General features: G+C 31.3%; 1 protein-coding gene across 8 annotated transcripts in view; it reads left to right on the top strand.

Moving 5' to 3' along the window:
• The window catches only part of LOC143240167 (host cell factor 1-like), a 100,152-nt gene that overhangs the window by 4,659 nt on the left and 70,516 nt on the right, over positions 1-24,977 (top strand). For 7 of the 8 annotated variants that reach the window (XM_076482153.1, XM_076482152.1, XM_076482157.1 and 4 more), the window contains exons 2-6: positions 4,224-4,537; positions 5,860-6,064; positions 17,482-17,673; positions 18,209-18,354; positions 22,072-22,189. In XM_076482153.1, the coding sequence (XP_076338268.1) occupies positions 4,224-4,537; positions 5,860-6,064; positions 17,482-17,673; positions 18,209-18,354; positions 22,072-22,189 (975 nt within the window). Of the gene's footprint in view, positions 1-4,223; positions 4,538-5,859; positions 6,065-7,420; positions 7,578-17,481; positions 17,674-18,208; positions 18,355-22,071; positions 22,190-24,977 lie in introns of those variants that run through there. The other variant, XM_076482158.1, reaches the window with a different exon arrangement.

Genomic DNA, 24,977 nt, shown 5'->3' with positions numbered 1-24,977 from the left:
CATGCCTTAGGAACATAGGTCCAACTTGTAGCATACTTAAGCAAGTCCTTCTTACAGAGTGGTCTCTTCATTTCCTGGTGATTTCAGTGGATGTTTCCATTAGGAGAGTTCTAATACAATTGGCATTTTGATTCCTTTCAATATCTGCTTTCCAGTCCCAGACTCTGTGACTTTAGCAGAAGAAGTTTTGTGTTTGGAGTGGTTCAGTGTTTTTGTATGCTTCAGACATATTTTTGTCTCCTTTCTTATGGGAACAGTAGCTTTCACACTTTGCCTTGAATAACTTCTACATAAATTATCTAAAAGACAAGTTAATCTTTTTTCTCTCTAATTACTCCTCACTTCTCAAACATCAGCACTACCCAGGAAGGTAATAGGATATTTGAATGTTTTCTCTCTTTTCATTGTGATCTTTCTGACCAATATTATTTCCTTTGTACTATATGTGCTGTTTTTATCTCACTCCCACTTTGTCTCTTGAGAGCAATTTAAAAAAGTCTCCCATTGGATCAGTAGCAAGTTAACAGACTTAATGCTGATATTCATGGTTTGTTTGACTGTTTGCAAATAACTTTATATAGCATTGGACTAAAACATACATATAAACCCTAAATATACTAATGTTACATTTCTTACACCACCTTGCAACTTTGTATATCTGGGTTTCACCTTCCTCTAACCATTGTTCTCCAGTTTTCCAAGAGACTAGCAAGTCATATTGTTTTTTGCAACTTCTTTATCATTGTTACTGTCTGTATGTTTGTATAGAAGATGATGAAACTTGCCAAACAGCCATTGATGTCTCACAGGAAGTACTTTTTTTTTCCAAAAGCCATGTGAACATGGAATAACAGAAAGTGTTAAACCCATCTGTCTCTGCTCAGTACCTCCCAATTTTGAGAAGTTTTCCATAATACATAGAAAAAAAGACAACAGCACCAGGTGTATGCCTCTACCCTCTCTTGACTAGCACATGCTGTAACCATTTCAGCCCATCAATGTAAAAATATTTTTTTATTATTCGTGTAAAGTCAAAGTTTATCTTTAGGATTCTTTCTCATACAAATTCTTACCTCTTGTTTTATTCCAGTAGAATATGGGAGAAACCATACTTGGGTTGGTATAATCCTACTGTTATGAGACCAATAGGATGCACCCATTGACTGGAAATAAATCTGGGATATTATTTGGAAATGTAGTACAGGACCCTACACTATGAACTAAGCAATTCCTTGAGGTTAGGCCAGGCATATAGGTCTGGTGTTGTGTTCCTTGGTGTACAGGTCTGGATAATTTTTACCCTTCACTTGATTATTCTGGTAGGTATCTTACCTAAGTGTTTCTCTGATATAGTATGGACTGAGCTATTGCTGTTTTAGCCATACTACAAACACATATGTAGTTCTCTTGTAAGAAAGTGGCCAGTTGAGCAAGCTTAATTCCACCTACCAAGGAAACACTTTAGCACTACACAAGATACTCTTAACTATACCTTAGGCTCTCCCACTTTTATTGGGTAAAGAGTATTACCCTACAAGAGATAGATGTGGTCTCTCGCTGATTAATTACCCCACTATACTACCACCACTACTAGTAAGTAGGTGGGATTCCATAGGTTTTCCTTTTTTGATACTACTATTTCAGAAAGACACTCATCTTTGTTATTCATTTATCTATACTGGTCCTTGCAGTTTTCTCAATGTTGGTTTCTAACTCTTTGTTGTGCAGAGAGGTAAGTAAACATTTCTGAAGGTAACATTTTTCCTTATTGGACAGTGTATTTCATGTAGCGATTTCTCTGCACAAACTCCTATCTGTCCTACTACTTCTGGTTTGTTTGTTTTTACTTTTCACGAATAAGCCTTTGTTCAAATATTAGTGCTTGTGGACACACAGTGTGTGGAGGATATCACTCTTCTGTTGGTGAAGGGCTATAGGCTGGCACAGTCCACATTAATATATGTAGGAGTAGAAGCTTCGTTAAAGGCCTATGGAATGTGCACAAATCTTCCCATTAGCAGAATGAGGAAATAGCTCTTTGTTGTGCAAAGATATGAATATCTGAAATACATTTTCAGTCAGAAAGTCAGAGCTTCAAAAATTGAATTTGATTTCAAGGGTTTTCATGTTTGTGTCATCTGTAGAAGACACTAAAGTGTATTACTGGTACTTTTAGCAATTGCAATGGGAAATTTATTGTGAAAGGAAGATAGAATGGCTAGTGTTTAATGACTTCTTTACTTGTGTTTTTATATGTAGAAGAAATATCTAAGGTCAGATTTTTTAAAAATGAAAATGAAACAGGAAGTTTTTAAAGCTGTTTTGGAAAACTGTAACATTAATACTAAAGGTTTTTAACTTAAGAATTATAATAAACCTGGAAGTAAATAGTATCAGTTTTTGATTGTTGGAAAATTGTTAAGAAATCCTTTTCTCACTCCAGAAAAGGAGGGTTCTGTTTTTATTATTAAGGGTCATGTGGTTGATCCTCTATTTATCAGTTAATAAGAAACAAAAGTGACTTAATTTAAGTTTAAAATTTCTTGTACATACATGAATGTCATCAGGTGTTTAGCTGAGATTACCACTTATTTTACCCTCCATTGTAACTTTTAAAAAGCTAAATTAGCAAACTCTTATCATTTACTCAGGATACTGTTAAGTTTTTCTGTGAAATGCTGAGGTCATTCTGTGATAAGATGACACTGTAAACAGTAAATGTTTAGATGTAGTATTGTGATTTGTATGGCTATTCAATTATCTAAATCTCATTTTGCAGTTTAGAGACTCGTATGTTTTGACAAAGAAGGTCAGTTATATAGTTTATCACATTTCAAAGCTTTGGTGCTTAAATAAGTTGACCATGGAAACAGTCTGACTACTGTGGTTCTAATATCAAATGAGAAGCATCTTTTCAGTGTCATTAACCTAGAGAAAAAGAACAAATCAAAACTTTGTATCTCAGAATGGCTGTTATGGGTATTAATACTGTTAAGAAACAGAAGGTCGAAACATTGTTCTTTCCTTATCAATAACAATGTCAATACCCATAACAGCCATTCTGAGTTACATTTTTATTTCAAGTGGGTTTCTTGTCATTGAGAAATCAAAACTTTGTATAGATGACTTTCAATGTTAAGAATCTTGAATAAGAGAGATCTGGTTCTTGGTAGTGGTATGTGATTTCAAAAATTTAGAAACCAATTTCAAAAAAAGTTTTATATAATAATTACAGGAGCTAAAAAGGTTTACAAAGTTTTATTATAGGATTTTGTGAAACAAGCTTTTTGATGTATCAGAACAAACAAAGATTGTATTGAGACTCTTATGTTACCATAAAAACAGAAGTAATATGAGTAATTGCTTTTTTTTTCTTTTATGAGTTTTTATTAATAATTGTGTGCAATGAAAAAATATTTATATGACAATGCTATAATGTTTCCTGAAAGATAGACTTAGTCACTGGAAATTACAGATAACTTTTTTTTTTTCTTTTGTACCAGTTTTATTCAGTTCCATTTCTTGATGTCAATACTGATGTTGATGCCAACTTTAATCTCACTGAAAGAGTTGACTTCAGTCTGTGTGTCAGAAATAACAGAATCAGAATTTCATATTTTGTAATTACTTTTCATTGCTAGTTCCTGTACAAATTATGAAATTTAATGTATATGGATAAGAGACTACACAAAACAATTGAGAAATGTGTTCACTTTAAAATATTTTAATTATGGTAAGGAAAAGATGTTTTAAAATAATTGGTCATACCCTCAATCATCTTTATAGAAATCAGAACATCTAATAATCAATTATTTAGAAGAGTAAAAGGGAAATGTGTGAGGTTTTTAATTATATTGTACCTGTATGTCTTCAAAGTTAGTGAGGGGTTCCAAAATTTAAGAATTAGCAAAATATGGAGATATCCCAAAATAAAGTCAGTAATGAAATAGAAACAGGTAAAATGGGTTATAAACAAACACTAACATAAGGTTCAATGTTTCTCTAAAATTGATATGATATCATAATTGAAGAAACTTTGACCCTTTGATAGTGCTTATTTTTGAATATCAGATTTTTTTTTTTCTCCATGGATCATAGTATTCTGTAGATCTACAGAATAGTATAATTTGAATTAATAATTAATTCAATTTAAGACTGTAAAAATATTATTAACTCTAAGTTACTTTCTATGTATTTAAAGAATATATATATATTTTTTAAAGCCACAAATCAGTGGTTTGTACCACCAGTGAAAGGAGATATTCCTCCTGGTTGTGCAGCTTATGGCTTTGTATGTGATGGCACAAGGCTTCTGGTATTTGGAGGCATGGTGGAGTATGGCAAGTATTCAAATGAGCTGTATGAACTTCAAGCTAGCCGATGGGAATGGAAAAGGCTTAAACCTCGTCCTCCAAAGAATGGATTACCTCCATGTCCTCGTCTTGGTCATAGCTTCACTCTTATTGGTAATAAGGCCTACTTATTTGGAGGACTTGCAAATGACAGTGATGATCCTAAGAACAACATTCCCAGGTACCTAGTTGTTTCATAATGTTAATTTCAATTAATTTATTTTTGATAAATTTTAAAAGTTATTGGGTGATATCAATTTAACTGTATAATTTTATTATTATTTCTTATCTGTAGAATTAACCATGTATTTGCAATTCAACTGATACAGATACACTTGTGTTGTAATCAGTGAAAATTAATTACAGTTAGCATTACACAGACTCTGTTAAGAGTAACACTGAAATGATGTATTGCAAAGTTCAATGTTCATGTTCTGTTGACAGTTGTGCTTTAATAATATACAAGTTATTATAATTTAACTATTAACAGTAATTGTTGTGGCGCAACAGACATAGACAAATTAACTTTATTCTTTGAATTTTTTCTTTTATTCATTTGACTGAAAAATGTTACTGGAGCCAAAAAGTATTAAATAAAATCTTAAGATAATTTTGTTGTTATAACTTGTGCACCTTGTATTAGTGGTTTCTTTTACCTCCAGATTTAAACCTGTAGTCAACAAGATGCTTTTAATATTATGAAAGAAATTGCAACCAAAATGTTGTATCTTATATAACTTTCTCAGTCATATGTGTTCAACAATTTTAAATTCACATGGTGTTTAAAGTGAAGTATTGACGATGTGCTAAAACAGTACGAAAATGACCATGAGACTTTAGCAGAAAACACCCAGTTTAGTCAATGTTTTTACTGTTACATCCAATTTCGATGTATTTTTTGGCCATGTCTTCTGGTGGGACAGATGTGCATCTTTGAAATTGCACTGCTAAAAAACTAAGGGATTGATTCCTTTCAGTGAACACTGCATATATCCTTATCCTGATGTGGCTTTGCTATAAGAAAATGCACACCTTTTGCTATATCAACATGAAAAACAAAATAAAAATTTTATGAAGTGAAAGGGAGTATTTTAATGTTTTTATCAAAACAGTGGGTATACCATTATAGTACACTACATCTTGTTTGGCACAGATAGCCTAGAAGTTTTGTGCCAATAAACATTGAAATACCTGCTTACCTACCTCAAAACAGAGGTAAAAATACTAAATCATATTATTTGAATTTTCTGGATGAAAAAACTAGATGCTATTCAGTAAATTTACTTAGTTTCATGCAATTTGGGTTTTTCCATTGTGTGTAATTAAAAAAAGAAACAACTGGATGTTGGTGACACCTCTGGTTTTGAGATTAATTGGGTGTGATTGCTTGTGTTTATACTATTATGATGTATGTAGCATATAAATAGTTGATAATTACTGTTTAAAAACCTTCATAAAATGTTTGAGGCAGATATAGTAAATAAAGAAATTTTTACCTTTCAGGTACCTGAATGATCTCTGTACCTTGGAACTGAAACCTTATTCTAGTGTAATGACATGGGATAGTCCTCAAGTGTTTGGCCAACCTCCACCTCCACGGGAATCTCATACAGCTGTTGGATATTTTAGTTCCGACAATAAACAACCTCGTCTAATCATCTATGGTGGTATGAGTGGTTGCCGCCTTGGAGATTTATGGCAGTTGGAAATAGGTAAGTGGCAGAGATTCTGAAAATAAAAATTGTAGAATGACATATCACTGATGATAGGCAAAACTATGTGAAAGTGGTTTAGGGCATTAAAACAAATGTTATTTTCAGATATTTGATATCTTATATCCACTCATATAATAGCTTTTTTCAACTTGTGCTACCCTCTATATGCGTAATTTTTTTCTCATGACTAGCCTCAATGCTCTCACCCACTCTCATGTAATTTATCATGGTATAGCTGAGCTGTGACAAGCCTTCATCATTAGGAATGCAATATACCCTCATGGTACAGCTGACACTCTTTGTACCATAGAGCACGGTCATCATTTCTCAGTTTGGCATTCCAATGTGAAGTAATGTCAGTTTTTACTCTCATGTGCACCTTCAGTTAATTTTAATGCGTTTTTTGATAACCTTCATTTTGTTGTTATTTATTTGCATCTGACTTAGTATTTGTGGAAAATTTTTCTTTTCCATATAAGTTTACTACAATTCCATCTCTTATCAATCTGGCTTCTATTGATCCATCACATCTTTTTACTTATGTGGCTTCAAGCTTCAAACTCTTTGCTGAGGAGGTTTCAGCCATGAAGTGTCATAAACTGTAAACTATCTTGTGGCCTATTACATTTCCAGAACCTTTGCTGAATCTGGTCCTGACAGTGAGGATCTGAGCAACCTATTCCCACCTCCAGTTTTTGCAGCACTGTATTACCCCCTCTGGATTTCTCTTCACTTCCTTTTGGTTTTTTGTCATAAATTTCCAGGTATGTTAACTGTTATCTCTCTTCCATCCACCTTCTTTCCATGTCCATTCACCTTTCCCCAATATATTTTTTTAGTGAATATGAGTACTCCTTTTTATGTTGGTGTGCTTATATTCTTCAGTCTTATTCATTCATACATGACTCCTTTGTTGTCGGGATATCCTTGCCATGGATGACCTCTTATCACTGGTGTGTCTGCATGCCTTCTATTTGTGAGGCCTTTGACTGGTCTTTTTATTATGAAAGTCTGTATTTGGAGTCTTGGATAAAAGCTGTTTGTTTACATCCTTTCTTTTTTTCTCATCTTTTCCAAACCTCTCTTCTCCCTATTAACTTTACCGACACTGCTTAGGCCCATTGGACCTGACTCGTAACCATTTGTACTCGTTACAGTTTACGTACTAGTAACTTCTAATATATTAAGTGTATCTTCACAAAATTTGGTAGACTTTTAGTAAATATTACAAGGCTTTTGTGCACAAAAAATCATTTTTAATGAAGTATTTTTTATTAATATTTGTTCATAAAATTGTTGATTTATTTTTTAACTAATATGAGAGCAAAGTGACTATCTCGGTATACGTTTTAGCCTGTCATTGCACACAGCAATCATAATACGACACCTTCAAGAGCAAGAATGCACATGCAAAACAGAAAATGTCATTCATACGTGTCCAAGCTCCAAGAACACCATTGGACTAAGCAGCTTATGTTTCCTACAACAATTACAAAAGAAACTTCCAAAGGTAATAAAATTGCAATTAGAATGTATGAAAATATTTATTATATGTTTCAAAGATGCACTGGTCCAATAATCATTGTAGGTTCTGAGTCTTGCCGATCCATTTACATCACAGGTGTTTCGGTACTACTGCTTGTCTATTTGATGTCTATCGAATTTTACAGCATATGTGTATGAAGGTGTTATTTAGGTACATACTTATAAAATTTACTACCCTTTTGTTTTAAGCTTGTCAGATTTTGAATGTGATATGATGTGGTTTTAAATTTACCTCAGTGTAAATAATTAGAATAATACAAATGCAGTAGGTGTAATTATGTATTGGCCTACAAAAGTATACTATTTCAGCTGCCCTACATTATGTACGAGTATAAATATACATATTACTATTCACTCATAAATATTTAAATTATGTTTCTTGAAACATAGAAAGTAAATAAGAAATAATTGAAAATTATTGATTTCGGGTATGTATCCAAGTTACAAAATTCTGTGCTTAGGCATATGTACTATCCTAAGCCTTGTTTAGACTTGTGAGTTGGATGTGTAGAGATAATTTTTGTAGGCTTCACAGATAAATGTTGAAAAAAAAAATCAACTTTAGTGTTGGTATCTTCAAAATCCCTGTAATTTAATAGGGTATCTAAGTAAAGTACATGTGGGTGGGAAAAAAAAATCCCATTCCTGTTCAGAGCAATGACTTATTGATCACACATCTGCAGTTTTGGGGAAGTTCTTTCTTTCATCTATAAGTTACATGCAAACAACTGTTAGAATTACATAGAGAGGGAAATTCTCTTTCTATTGGTTATAAACTTGTGCTATTTATTAGTTGGTCTTATTAGTTAAGAACTTTCAAACAATTGGTTTAAAGGGTGAAGGCACTCTAGTAGATTTGTTAAATATATTAATATCTCAGCAAGTCGTAGAGGTGGGAGGTTCTTATTTTGTATTTAGCTTGTCTATATCTTAAAATTGTGTTTCTAATTCATTACGTACTTGTGCATGCTGTATGGCATGCTGTATGGGCATAATAAAATAGAAACTGAGCAATAATACAGCTAGATGTTATGTGACACACAAACACCGATACTTAACATTTTCGTCTTCTACATTTCCTTGTAAATTATTAAATTAAAATGTGTAATTTTAATATTTTAAATAATAAACTACATTTTGATGCCAATCTCAATGATATAAATAGTAAAAATTTTGAAAATAATGCTCCAAATGTTGTAGCATCCATTTTATCCTACAGGGGAGAAAGTGTAAATGTATGCGTCTTGCCTTCCTTTATTTTCTCCATTATGACACCACCCTCCTAGGTTTCTGTAGTAAGTCTCCTGAGTGCCCTCTTCATATTTTTCAGTGCCAGTTTCATTGGGGACTATCCCATGGGTTCTGGCACTTTGATAGGACACTTAGATTTGTTCATTTGTGCCCACTCTATTGGTCCTTCGGTTCTTCAGATTTTGTGCCTCCTATTTATCTTTTCCTCTTGGAAATCCCATTTCATTATAGTATCTCTCAAAGATGATTCAAGATCTTTTGCATAAAATTGCTATTGAAGTATTTCATACTTCTCCGGAATTCTCAATTGTTTGTGGTTCCTAAGAAAACTGGGAATGGCATCATGTAACCAATTTATACAATCTATATTGCTTCATATTTCTGCAGTTAACCATTTAGTATTTTCACACTCTTTATTGGTTGGTCATTCTAGGTCTGTGGATGACTAAGGTAAAAAATCTTTACCTACCTTCATATCCCCATTTCTCCTGCATCCAGACATTACCTTTGGTTTGTTCATGGGGTTGAGTGTTTTTAGTTGTGCTCTTCTTCTTAGTCTGGCATCAGTGCCATACTTTTGTCATGTGGTCAGCCTTTTCCCATCTTCATTCTCAGGGTTTGTGGCTCCATTGCTGTATGGATTTGGAGCTATGCCCCATAAAGCCAATTCCTTTCTCTCTCATGTGATGTTCCATCTCTTTTTGGGTTTTGGGCTTCCACAGATGCCCTTGTTCCCTGGTGTCAGGCACACATGTGGTCTTAAATAGGTTTTGCACAATCAGTGGAATTTCATTCAAGGTCATTTTGCCTCTGTCATTTTTTCCATATGAATCGCTTTGTTTGTTAGCTTGAAAGAGACTGCACCTCAACTGACATTCCTCTGCCTCTTTCCCATCTCAATCTACACTCTTTTTTTAAAGGTTCTTCTATTACAGGTTGTGAGTATTTGGATTCTCAGGAGATCTTCATTCATTGCAACTTTTTGAAACTTCTTGCAGTTTGTTGGGCCTTTGATTATTTGGTTATATTTCATTCTGATAAATTGACTGTTGTCCCTTACATAAATAGACAAAGGAGCATTTGTCTATCATCCCCCATTCACTTTGCTTTCAAATGCAGAATCTTCTTTTCTGGGTCTAGTCTTAGCAAGTTTGTCTTTGGTGTTTTGAATCTTACAGCAGATTGGTTATCTAGTCCCAACAAGAATTTACCTACTGAGTGGTTTTTTTCTCTTCTGATGTTTTAAGGTTATGCTCCCTTTTTGGTACTTCTCTCCAGGATGCATTTATCAGCAATCTCAATACCTAGCTGATTCTTTTCTGGTTTCCAGTTCCATATGCTTTGGTTTTGATGGTGAATGCCTCTGTCTTTATTCTTATTTACCAATTCATCTTCTTCCTCATGTTTTATGTTGAGTTTTTCTAATTTATTTATTCTTGCCTGCTCAGCTGTGGTTTCTGATTCTGAACCTACTTCAGTTGTCCCCACCCACAGTTCTGCTTTACTGATCCCTTCTGTGTCAACCTAAGTCTGCCATATTCAATTTCACCATCAGTACACTCCAGCTTAACTAGTGCATTTTTTCTAGTACTTTGCAGGATGATCCAGACTCTTTATCTGGACAACCCCACCCCTTTTTGTTTAAATATTTTCGAGGGGTGGTTTTTGAACCATGATTCCTCATTTTCCCAATCTAATATTTCCCTTCGTTTTCAACTTCTCTACTTAGCTCTTCAACAGTGGTCTCTTAGTTTCTGACACTGTTGTGAACAGCTTATCCAATAAACTATTTTGTGAAATTTGTTCAGACAAATTCAATTTAGAAAACATTGTGAATTGATTGAAAAATGTTGTTCTTCTTATAACTGGTATGAAGTAGCCTGGTTTCTTGATATTCTGAAGAAATTTGGCACAGGTTTGTCTGACTACAGTAAATGCCAAGAGAGGTTTGACCGTATTTGTAAAGTGCCAGAGAGAACTAACTTTATACCCCCAAAACACGAGGTTTTTATGTTTTTCTTCATTTTGTTACAATATCTTGGATAGATCATCTCTTTAGTCTATTATTAAGTCTATTTGTTTTACTTTTGTTGATTCATTGAATCAAAACTGGGCAGGAATTAGATATGGTCAAAACCTGTTAATTAGCTGCCTTATTTATATGTATCTTCCCATTTTGCTTATCAATTCATTTATTTAATCAGTGCAGGAGACAAATTTTTGCAGCTCTCCTTTGATATAATCATGTCTATTTATACAGCCAAGAGAAACCACTGTTAACAGATCTATTTATAATGTTGCAGTTGGTAATGCATTTCAATTAACTTGGTTAATCATCTTTAAAAAACATCTCTTACATTATTGTTAATTTGCAGATACTTTCTGCAACTGCCTTGTTTATGTGGCATACATAAAAAAATCGTCTTTCTCTACTAGAAGCATTTGTGATAGTGATTTAACATTTTTTTTTTTATTAAAACATGGGTTCAAACTAATGTTTGTGTATTACCTACAACTGTTTTAACTTTTAGGACATTTTTAGAAACAGGAACATGATATTTAGTTAAAGAATTGTAGTTTTTCTATTTTAACCATGTTCAGAAACTAAATATTTGAGTGGTCTGTGCTTAATGCTTAGGAGTTTTATGTGTATTTGTTAAAATTTAACATCTATGTTTTTCTTACATATTTAACTCTTTTGGCATAAAATGCACGAGTTCATATACACATTTGTAGACCAAGATTTTCCTTTTATAACTTTTGATGCAATATGTGTACTTACACAAAATGGGACAGGAATTTAGTAAAGATCACGACTTTTTATACAAAAAAAAATCAGTTTTTGTAATGAAATATTTTTATTTTATTTTTTATTTTCTTTTATTGTGAAAATATCAAATCTGTTTGGTTAGCAGTCTGAGTGCAAAGTTATTTCATGATACAATTAACCCTTAAACGGCTGCCATCATCAATTGATGCTGCTACCTACAACATTCTCGATGTTTAAGGGTTAAAAAAACTATTTTTTGTCCCAAAAATCTTGAATATTATTTGTGTAATCTGTAAAAACTTCCTAAATACATTTTAAATATTTGCTTTCAGTAAGACTATATTTAGTTACTTTAAAGTATACCCTAACTGTATGGGGTCTGTCACTTGACTAACCTCATAACTATTATAAAAAAAATTAGGAAATATAAATTATGTTGTTTTTTTGTGCTAGAATGTCTACATGTTATAACACAAAAATAGAAATGTTTATTCTAAGTAGCTTTAAATTCAATATTTATTTTTTATTATATTTACATTATAGTCATACCTAGCTAACATTATATAATTTGCATTGATGTGGTGCTTGTGCACTCATGTTACCATATCCAATAATATAAAACTGACCTGGTCTTGACTGTTTTAGTTGACTAGTATTTTGTATCATATAGTAACATTTAAATTATACATATATTATTACTGTTTAGAAATAAGTTATTAAACTTTTTTTTTAAAATATAGAACAATAATTGAAGAAGTAAAGCAAACAACTATCTCTTCTCACTACGAACTTTGAACTCACTTGCTGCTGGATGTAGGTTGCTAAGCCTTTTAAAATTTTGCATGTGGAGGATATCAAACAACAAATCTTTTTAGATTTAATATACAGATTTGAATAACTAAAAAATAAATATTCTGATACCATAGAATTACATATTTAATTTATTAAGCTTTAGTAACTAAGATGTATTTAGGTCTGAAAGAAAGTATGAAACTTTGAGCAGACTAAAGACCATCCTTGCAGTCAGTAGGTCAAAAGAATGTGGTAGTCCTTTCACAGATTAAAATGGCTGAAAAAAAATAACTGATGCTGTCAATTGGTTATTTACATGTCATATATTGTAGTAAAAATACATAAGGGACCATTCCTAAAAAATAGGGGGTGAACAGGGCCATTGTGTTTAATTCAGTACATAAACTATATCTTGGCAAAATAAAAATGATATGAAATTCTAGTTTTATGTCATAATTGGTCAGTATTGGTAGTTTGAGTTCCTAATTTCTATGAGACTATTGACTTAGTATTTTGACATCACAGACATCTGATTTTAATTACTGCTGCATTCAACATACCACATTATTCACTAAAACTATATTTAGGTGGGCTCTTTTAATATTTACTTTTAAATAAAGAAATTAACTTGCATATAATAGTGAAGTTTGAATTGTAATCTATGATTTGATTCCAAACCTCACATAAATATGTAAAATGGTAGTTAAATAAATTTTGAATGCAAGTCAGCAAACATTATGACATGGTCTTTCACCCTTGACTCATCATGAAAAGGTTAATGAATATCAGTTTTTTTTTATTTTATTTTAAGCCTTAAAAATGACAGGAATTTAATGATGTTTAGAAAGTAATTGTAGAATTAGCATAGTTTATTTAAATGTGAAATACTTACTAACCTATCATAATTTTGACTTACATTTTGAAATGAACTACTCACATTATAACATGTTTTAGCAGATATAAATAAACAATGGCTAACATATAAGTTGTTAGAACTAACCAGCAAAGACAAATTGTTCATAAGATTTTCCTACTTATCAGCTGTAGCTAGAAAATTTTGGAACGATAATTATGAAAGGAAACTTTAAAAATGGGTCTGAGTTAACAGATGTTAATTATTTGAACAAAATTCCTAGACTTAATTTTTGTAGTACAAAAATGGAAGTATTATGAAAGCCTCAAGCATGAAAAATGTTATCAATTTCATTAAAGGCTTAAAAGTATTCACTTGTAGAAAACTACTGTGTAAGGCTTCCCTCATAAGAAAAAAAAAGTTATTACTTCTCAATTCACTATGTTTATTGTATATTGTTGTCACTTATGATGCCACAGTACCTTTATATATTTACACACATTACTGCAACAAGAGAACAAATGGTTATTTTATAATATTTTATTTTCAAATATACTTTGAATAGCTTTCCTCAATTTTCATTGTAAGTAGTTTGTACGTTATCTCTTGTATGTAAGTTTTTTGTTTATATACTAATTGAAAGAGGGTTAACTTCTACTTAAATAATATGTTATGTGTAATTTGCAAAATATTCTAATATTTTTGTTTTTTTGGAATCATGAAACAAACATATTTTGTACTAATTAAAAATCTGAAAGTTTTAATGGCATATTGTTTTCTTTTCTGTGTATATATTTTTGTTAAGCACAAAACAATGCAGTGAGCCACCTCTGTTCTGCTAACTACAGGTATTGAAACAGTTTGTAGGGTTTTAAGGTGGTTGTCTTTTTATCATCTTGTGAGAGTATTAGTTTAGTTAAATATAATTACTAAAAAGTGTGACAATTAATTGATTAACAAATTCCATAAATTATGCAGATCCAATGTTAACATATGTTTCTGCAGTTCTTGACATCACTATATTTTTGATGCTTACAATTTGATTTCAGTTGTATCAGTCATATTTTTGCAGTACAATATACTGAAACTGACAACCATACACATGATTTTTAATTTGCTATTTCTGGTATATAAATGTGCACTTTATATATCTAGTGAGCATATGCTTCTTGTTTTTGTATAACAAATGAATGGTACCATTGGCTGTTCTGGCTTGAGAAAAACGCTGGGATGGTAGCAGGTGCAGATTAAAATGTGGGTTGTGAATACTTTTTATCGGTATTTACATTTTATTATTACAGATGTTATTAATGTTACTAAATTAATATGCCAATCCGACAAGGCATGTGAAATCTCAAACGAAACCCAAATTGTTTAGAATACATTGAATCATCAGTTATATATATTTGTTGTCAACAGTATTTGTGTTATTTCTATAATATTTAATCATGCTCAGTTGGCTAAGTAAACTTAGATTAGTTGCTAAGATAACAGTGTAAAATAATCTTCATGATAAAAATGTATATATTAAAACTTTTAACCAATATTGTTCCTGTAAAAAAAAAAAGTGAAGTATGACATGCTGACAAGTTTCATAAAATTAGTTGCTGTTAAGAACACATCACCAGCTTTTTTTCTTTTATTACAACACAAAAGATTTGCCTTGCACAGATATATGGTGCCTTCCATTAGCATATGATCTTGTATAATAGGCATAAAAGTTGATGATACACATGTATTATCAAATTGAAATTAATGTTAAGACTAAATATTTCAAGACGTTTGTGCATCAAAACTGTATCCATACCTTTTTTTAATTGACACACTAAGTAAAATTAATTCAGTAATGAACTTGTCACAATTAGTTCAGATGGTCAGATGTTTAATGCTGTAGTCTATGGTAATTAGAAAATAATGGTTTTGGTGTACCTCACATATGTGAGAATAAATATGCAGAGAATGACACAGTGTGTAGTCTTGAAATAATAAATACAAATAATCTATAATTTATCTGGTTGTATCTGATTTATAATGCTTTTGAACATCAATCAATTTTTTTTTAATAGATTTAGAATTAATGTTAAACATGATTTGTTTAGAAACTGCTTATTGTAATTAAACTACTTCCTAAAATCATATTTTTTCTTTTGAAACATAATATCTCGTGATAATGAGAAATCTACTTGAAGTAAAAATGTGTATCGAGACAGCTGTTATGGGTGTTCAAACTTTTATTAAAATAAAGTGGAGAACAATGTTTTGACCTTCTTAAGTCATGTTCAGGTTAACAAAGGTTAACAGGTGCAAACTCTCTTTATTAACCTGAAGATAACCTAAGAAGGTCGAAATGTTGTTCTCCATTTTTATTTTAATATTTTAATACCCATACTAGCTGTCATGAGATACATAACAGTATCTGAATTTCCAGCAGCAGTATGAAGTTGTTATAGAATAGTTTAATTAACACCATTTGATAATATAGATATTAATTAGGAAAACCACATGCATGGTGATTCACACTTCCAAATGTATTTACAGATGGTGCTTTAAGTGGTGCATTATGACATAAAAATAACAAAAAACAAATAATGTTAGAAAGATTTGCTTTATACAATCAGCTTTATCAATTTTATGGAAACTGTGAAAAACAAAACTAAACAACTATTATGTTAAAACACTCATTTTTATTTTGCTAACTTTCTATAAACATATTCACGTTCTTTCTACATTCTCTTGTGGTTTTGTATCCAGTAATCTAATTTTCTGTGACCTTGAAACACTTAATTTGATTTTAATGCCTTTGCCATTTTCTCAGTTTACTTCACAAATGATCGCAAATCATTTTAGTAAATAATGTTTTCACCTTTGTGTGTGCAACAAATAGCAAGCTTGATTAAGTCTGCTTGTGTGTCTACACCTGAGCATGCTCCTGCTACATCAAATGAAAAGGATTATAAATCAGAAGAAAACAAAACTTTTGTTAGTAGTATTCATTTTAACAGCTATGGCTAAGAGTAGTGTAAACATGTTTGATACTATTTTATAGACTCATTTAATAATACAGTAGAACTCTAGGGAAAAAAAATTCTGTTGCTATATATTATCATATTATTATCCTTTTGCTGACTTTCTCATAAAATTTTTAGTCTTGTACATCTCACTAGTAACGATGTATAAATTATATGTAAAAAACACTGCTGTACTCATCTGAAAGAAACTGGTAACAGATGAGTTATTTTTATAATGTATATTTCACTTTTCAAAATTAGTTTTGTTTTCTCCATGATAAACCTTGTCAATGTTATACTTTAAATTTGGCCATGTCTTAATTTTGGTGATGTAGACATATACTTTAAGACTTTTTATTTGAAAGAATAGTGGTGAACAGTTACTATATAATTTTTTGTCTTTTACTTCTTAATGTGATATAAAGTACTTTTAAATTGTTTGTAATTTCTTATGTTTTATAATCAAAGGTCTTTCAGTCAAAACCAGATTTTGTCAGCTGAGCTGTTATATGTATACTATAAAAAATGTATTGGAGTGATTAAAATGCCTGAATGGGCAAAACGAGTTGTTTTATCTCTAACAGAAATGATTAAAATCAAGCTTGATTGCAAAGTGTTTTTTCTGTACATTCTTCTCTGTTCATTTTTCATAGGTTCAAAAATGAGGTATGTAAAAAAATTAAATTTGTGTGTGTGTTTGTGTGAAGCACAAATTAATTTCCAGAAAGCCTTTCTTTTAATATCAAACTAATTGTTTGAGTTGGAGTTGTGGCATCCAACAAATAAACTTGCTACAGTGGTGTCAGATGCCGAAAATTGTAAACAAATTTTCTGTTAGTGTTTCTCTGAATTAATAACTTAATTGGGAAAAAATCATTTCCTGTCAGATGTGGTATGCAAGCATAATTAATGTATCTTGTTTATTTGTTGATGCTCAGTAGATTTTTATAATAATCGTTAGGAGTTGATAATAGGCTTTTCTCAAGAATATATATATATATATACACACATGAAAATACTGGTGTATGAAATCTTGTTGAAGTGATGCTTTTTTTTAAACAAAGAATAACGTAGACTAGAGTATTCTGTTGCTATTAATAAAATATTTTTATGAGTTTATTTATATTTCCTTTATTTTATTGTACATTCCATCCATGCTAAGCACATTAATTTTTATTTATTTTAATCGATTCAGATACGATGCAGTGGCATAAACCAGTGGTAAATGGTATTCCTCCCCTGCCTCGTAGTTTGCATTCTGCTACCTTGATTGGTAACAGAATGTTTGTTTTTGGTGGTTGGGTCCCTCTAGTGATGGATGATAGTAAAGCAGCTACCCATGAGAAGGAATGGAAGTGTACAAACACTTTAGCTTCTCTGAACTTAGGTAAGATGTTTCTTTAAATTTCTTTTTAAAATGAGTAGTTAGGTTTATTCTTATTCCAGTTGTTATTTTTGTATGAAATATCCGTGATTCAATGATGTGTGTGAAGAGAGTGTAAAATAAGTTTCAATATAAACTTATCAATGATGTCTATGAAAAAGAACAAACATAAATATTATAAAATTATCTTAAATTACAGTACATTTAAATAAATCTGCTAATTTAGTATTGTAATGGTTAAAAATTACATAATGTTTTAATAATTCTAATTTCTGTGAACTTCAGTGCTTTGTTTATGTAGCTTTAATCCACAAATTCGGTAATTTCTGCAGTATTTTACAAGATTCAAAACATTTAGATACAAACTAGAGTCATATATTTCCATGAAATCCTTTGAACTTTTTCATGTATAATTTACTGTTATGCTGAAGTAAGATGTTCACCATATGAATCAAGCAGGAGCATATAGTAGAAAGTTTATCATTATTTAAGTTTTAGTTTCTTGCAAACTTTATTACAAATATATTTGTACACATAGAAACAATGTCATGGGAACCTCTAGCTATGGAAGTATTTGAAGATGCCATACCAAGAGCACGAGCTGGCCATTGTTCTGTTGCTATCAATAGTCGGTTATATATCTGGAGTGGGCGGGATGGCTATAGGAAAGCTTGGAATAATCAAGTAAGATTAAAAAAGTGTTATTAAAGTTACTTGTTTGTGTAATAAGTAGGAAATAGTATATTCATGTAATTTTCTTTTATCACAAAATTGTATTCTAAAAAATTAAACATTTACACTTCCTCAATGTAACAAGCATTTCAGTAAAAGCAGATGTCAGTATCATATATTAGTTTTAGTATTAAAATTTTTAAAAATATCACTGCAACAGCACTTTAGGTGTACATTTTGTTTTTTAAGCAACTGGAATTTGCTGTAATGTTTCGGAAACTGTCAGTCTTTTATATTACATTGAAACGAATGCACTAATAACACTTTACTCGGGTGTATACTACATAAGATGTTTCAAACACTAATACTATATATATATATATATATATATATATATATATTTGATTTCTTGTTTTGAGAGCTGAAGTGGGAAAAAATCCAAACCATTTTCATGCATGGTCACTTTGTCACACTCTTATCTAACAGTTGTTTGGTTTGATGATAATTGTAATTGCATGCAATTTTTAACTCCCTGGCCTAAACAGTTTAATAATGCAAATATTATATTCAGTCATGGAAGTAATGTTTTCAGGAGCACACTTGGGTATCTTGTAAGATGTGTTTTTTTCTGGGATTTTCCTGCATTTCCTTGTGCATAAAGAATTATGGCTGAAGAAAGTGTCATTTATTTTTATCAAAAAATTCAGACTTAAATTTCAATGTGTTTGTTGTCCAATGATTTCTGTGCTTTTTGATTTAGTTACCTTTTTTTTAGTGGTTGTGTGTCCATTGAGACTGCTTCATATTAATTTGTCTTGCATTTCAATCTAGGCTTCAACCTTATCTTTTGAAGGTACTTGTAAATGGTTGTTAATTACCTTTACACCCACCAGGAATTTGGACTGCTGCTAACAATGTTGTTCTTCTCTGAAAGTAACTTTAACTTATGATTAATTATTTTTTGTATTAAATATAAATGTATATATTCTATTTTTATATAACTATTCTGTGTCATGTATTCTTTCCAAGTATTTTCAAATATCAGAACTCATTTGGATTACACATAAAAGTGTTTTGGTATGAACTATGTTACAAAAGGTAGAGGTTCTTGACTTGAGCAGAAACTAGTGTATCTAGGCTATGGGCATCAGAGTTTGCATTATCTTACTGCTGACACCTACCCTATACTACAACAAAAAAATTTTATTATTAAAACTTGTGTTTATATGGTGAAATCTGACAAGTATTGTGCCTAACATTTATAAATAAGTGGACAAGTTTACATTATTTTGTTATTACCACCAGTGATCAATCATGTGGGTAAAGTATTTCTAACAATGTTTCTGGGATATATTCAGCAGCTGAACAGTGTATATGTCAAGCTAGTTGGTGCATATCTTGACAACCAGTCAAATAAGTTGAAGCTGCAGCCTCTTTAACCTTCTTTTCTCCTAGTCATTCTGTTGTAAACAGTCTTTTTAATTTTTCTATTACTTGGCTATTTGATCATGGCTTCTTGATGTCCACTGTTGTTGATTATTGGGCAGCCCTGTCCATTGAATTTTGCTTTCATAGTGTCACGGGGAGTTTTATTCCCCTATCTTCTCCTTCACTTTGTCCTGCTCATTCTTTCTTCACTAATCCCCATGCCTGACCAGGACCTAATGAGGTTTTGTAATCTGTAATCCATACTGTTGGCTTCTTGCTTGTTGTATCACTTTTCTCTTGAGATTTATTTCCCTCTTTGTCACATGTGGTTTCTGTTTTAGGTTGCCTATGCTGTTGATGCTTCTTGTACCCTCTTATATTGTAACTGTATATTCTTCTACTCATTTACACCCTGATTGGATCCTATGTCCTATTTGGACTGTTTAACATTAAATATCATGGAATTTTTCCATTTTGGGTCCCTGGGATTATGTTTCTCCTCTGGGATGCATTTTCTTTCAGGGATATCTCTCCTACCTCTACTTTTTAAAAATTGCACCTTCTTCAATTAAAGACTTACCTAACTAGCGGTCTGATAAGGATCTAAATATTTTTACAAGTCTCTCCAATGAAAATTCTTCCTCTCTTTTTAAAATATAGTCAAGATGATCCAGTCTTCATCAGTTGGGCTTAACACAATGTGATGAGAAGTAAGATAGTGGTGACATTGTCAGTGTAGTATGAGTATCTCTTACATCACTAATGTGCATGCCCTCAGCAGCCAATAGAGTTGAGGTGAACACACAGTACAGTGTGGTCATGCCCTGACCAAACTACGCATTGGCTTACTGACCACTTGTGTGTAGGTACTTGGTTATTCATGAATTTGTGAGTAGGTATTTGGTTATTCATGATCACATTCTGCCTATCCCTGGAACCTATCAAGCTGTTTTTTATGTTTTCTTCATTTCATCATGGGTGAATAGCATATTGTGGTGGAGATGAGATGTGATTCTTTACTGGCATGCTACTATTGATCACCTGCCATTAGGTGTCACACTCCATAGGCTTTCCCTTTAGGTGCTTTCTGAAGAGATCCCAATGAATTTAATTTTTGTACTTGTCTCTTCACCATTTAAGTGTAGGATTTTAGCATTTCTGTACACAAAAGTGAGGAATCGTTTTGGAAGTTGGCATTCTCTTAATTTGAAGTTATGTTTCCAATAGATACTCTCTTCTACATATATTCCCATCTGTTCTCCCCATTTCCAATACATCTTGTTTTTGTTTCAGCTAAGAATGAAGTTTTCACGTGAAAGTTCTCAAGGGAAATTATTGCACATGGATTTTCCCTGCTTATCATGCAGCAGCACAATTCACATTAAATAAGTTTTCATTCCTGAAAATCTCTACATGTTAAATTATATCTTTATGAAACCTTTAGTTAAGTTCAGTAAGTTTGGCAGGCAATAGCAAACAATGAATTCAGATGATCAAAATTCTTGTGTATTGGATATTATTATTCAGTTTATCATATTCAAACAAAGTGCATAGATTAATGCATTATTTGGTGAAACAAATTAGTTTTATTGAATTTAGATTTATTTAGACCAAGAGAATTGTTTACAAAATAAGATATAAAAAGAAATATATGAATATCAAACAAGTTAAACTGATTGAATATATGCAAAAACTTTCTGATAGCAGTAGAAATATTAAATTATCAGGTGAAAGGAATCATTTTAAATATTTTCTCAGCAAACCTTTGGAATTTTTTTTTTTATGGAAATGCTAAATAAAATTGTTTATTTTTCAATAAACACTAGGTAACTGTTTAGAAATTTTTACTTAGTTTGATGCCATTTGGTTAAGTAGTTTGATTTGGAGAAAGAGGAAAACCAGTGAAATCCACATGATTTAGAAATAGCAGAAATACAGTGGTTGCCACCAGAGAGTGAACAAATAAGAGTTCCAAAAATAATTCCAATAACAACAGAAATATCCAAAAATATGTAAATGGGGTGCACTTTGACTAAACAGGGTCGGTAGTAAACAAGCTGGATTTATGTGTAATTATGCTTTTAAAATCTGAAAATGTTTGTAAACAGTTTTTATATTTCTGAACTAAAATGGAAAGAAAAAGGTCTTTCTCTAAGAACTGCATTTATTGCATGTTTTCAGTTGTTTAAACAACATTACACCTTTGCATTTATTTTTAATTATTATAATGAGGAAGGTTTATAATAATAAAATGAATTGGTGATCTCTGTTTGAAAAATGTTTTTATGATTATTTTCTTAGGTTTGCTGTAAAGACTTGTGGTACTTGGAAACTGAAAAACCACCACCACCATCTCGTGTTCAGCTTGTAAGAGCTTCAACAACAACTTTAGAAGTATGTTGGGGAAGTGTTCCAACAGGTAAAATATAACTTTTTGTTTTGTCACTTATTTTTGTAGATACATATACCTTGAATTTTTCTTTCATTCCAGATATTTAAATTATAGGTACTAGCAGAAATGCCACTCTGTGGGTGTCTATTTGTGTTAGTAATCACTAATCACAGTATTTCTACTTCATTGAAAAAAAGAATATTTCCAAAAAAAAATTATTTTACTGAGCAGGAAAATTGTTCAGATTGTGCTGGTATAAATTGTAATGTTTTCAAATATTAAAAGTGGTAACCTTTGTTGAAAATAGTTTTTTTTGTTTTTAAGAACTACATTTTTTTAGTCCTATATTTACAAATTACCTCTAAGATAAAATCAAACTCTCACATACAGCCCTAGTGAAACTCTTTTTCTTGTTGTGAGGAGAGCACTTTTAAAATTATTCTGTGATAACTGCATTACATGCAACAAACTTCTGTTTTAATTGTCTGGATCTTGAACACCTAAAGTTCAAAAGTTTTTATGGAATTTTGTTTCTGCTGTCTGTCAATAGGTGGTACCACATTATATATATTATTTTAGTCACACACACATTATGTCCATTTTTGGAGTACAGTTGTATAAGAATGCTAATGGACAAATGTGTTACATTACCAAACGGAATAACTGAAAGCTCTTACATTAGCGTAGAGGGTGTTTCATAAAAAACTGGAAATAATACAAACTTGTAACACTTTCAGCATTTTTACTGAAGATTGTTGATTTGGATTTCAGTGGTCATTGGGTTTCTAGATGGAATACTACTGTATCAGTAGAAAAGCAAAATTTATATAAATCTGGTTTTAACACCAGGAATGAAAATTGATTGCCATTTCTGTTGTTAAAATGGATATCACCTAATTTGCTCAAGTTATCAGAGTTGAATGTAAATTGGCTGGTATGCTTTGATATTTATATTAAACTAAACTTCATATCTGAGACTTATTTTAAATATCATTTAACATTCAAAACTTGCCAACTATTTTATGAAACTGAAGGTATCTGAAACCTTTGGAAATATGGAAACTTTAGCTCTTTCCACATGCACTTTGTCATTTGATTGACCTTATACTCCTGGATAACTATGAAAGTATCTGTGCTCTCACTTTTAATGCTGGATGTTTATCTTCACAAAATTTGAAAAGCTTTTAGTAAATGTTATATTATTTATAAAGAAAAAAATCAAAATTTTTTAAAATTATTTTTACCAAAGAATTGCCTATGAACTAAGAACAACCTTGCATTACATGTCATTCAGTCTTTTTTTCAGGACATTAGAGAGGGATGATGAATGGGGAAGGTGGTGTTAACAAATGCCCCACAAGGGGAAGATTGATGATTTATTGAAATATTATTTTCTTTTGAAATTATAAACATTAAATTTTTTATTACAATTTGATTTGTTAACCATGTTTGGATGCTGAGTTTGCATACATTAGTAATGAAGTAGTTTAATTAAATTTTGAATGTAACTCTGTAAAAAGCCGTGACTTGTGTACTTTGATCTACATGAAGCATGAGGGTTAAACTGTATTGTTGAATGTTCAAAAAGAAGTAGGCTTTAAATCTTGTACTATCCACCTTAAATTTTATTTTTTTACCCATTTGTTTAAAGTTATGTTAACTACACATTTTTCTTTTTTTGTACTATATTTTTGTGTATGTTAAGTAATTTAGGTGGAGGTTAAAATTGAGAGAGGTATACTGATTTGATGTTTGTAGTGAGGAGACAAGATATATAAAAGTCTCAAAATTATTTTCAGTAACTAAATGACTTGATACAGATGAAGACGTATCTGAAATGTATTAAATGTCTCAGACTCCACAGTTGATTTTAGTCTCATAAATTCTTCCCCCCTCTCCAGTGGCACAGCAGTATATCTGCAGACTTGCAATACAAAAAAACCAGGTTTTGGTGCTCATGGTGGACACAGATAGCCCATTACATAGTTTTACGTAGCTTCAAGTCTCATAAGTTTTATATGTGAGGGAACAAAATCCTGGGACCAAAGTGTTTTAGATACATGAAAAGTCAGTTGAACCCTATGTAAATGTGCCAAACTTTTTTCATAAGAAAGATTAAAGAATTTTGAACATTGAATTTGACATTTCTAACTTCAGAGAAATGCCAGAATCTAATTGCTGAACAGGACAAACATGGCCAAAACTTCAACAAGTGACCCAAGTTTTCTGTTGCAAAATTGAAAGAGTATTTTATTTCAATAAAATTACAATAGTATGAAATTTTTGAAAGAATGTTTTCATGATGCATCCAAATTTTCCTACATTCATCAGCTTACTATTAATTGAAAAACAATATTTGATTGTATAGACAGAAGTTTCTACATAAACAGGTATAATATTCCATATCTGTATTTTAAAAAACTGTGTGTGAATCATTGGTCAGTAATTTGTTTTTGTGGGCATTGATTTGTATAAACATTTCTTCAATAGTTAATGAAGTGACAAGTTTGTATGTTAACTGTATAATTTTGATAATTTTGCAATGAGGAGGAACACTTGAAAGTAAAAGTAAAAATGTATTCTCAAGATGGAGAGTATGGGTATTAAAACTAATTAAAATAAAGTGCAGAACAGGGTTTCAACCTCCTTTAGTCATCTTCAGGTTAACAAAGAGTTTTGTTAAAGAGTGTGAGTTAAAGTGACAAAATTTCATTGTTTACTGGTTTTCCTGGTATGAAATGGCTGTGAAAAGCTAGTGGCCCATAATATGTTCCTGGCTATAATTGTTTCCTACTGTTATTGGCCTTCAGCAGGC

The sequence above is a fragment of the Tachypleus tridentatus genome, chromosome 13 (assembly GCF_004210375.1).
Source record: "Tachypleus tridentatus isolate NWPU-2018 chromosome 13, ASM421037v1, whole genome shotgun sequence".
NCBI classification, from domain to species: Eukaryota; Metazoa; Arthropoda; class Merostomata; order Xiphosura; family Limulidae; genus Tachypleus; species Tachypleus tridentatus.
The sequence above is the reverse complement of the archived record's forward strand: the minus strand, read 5'-3'. Positions and strand labels throughout refer to the sequence as shown.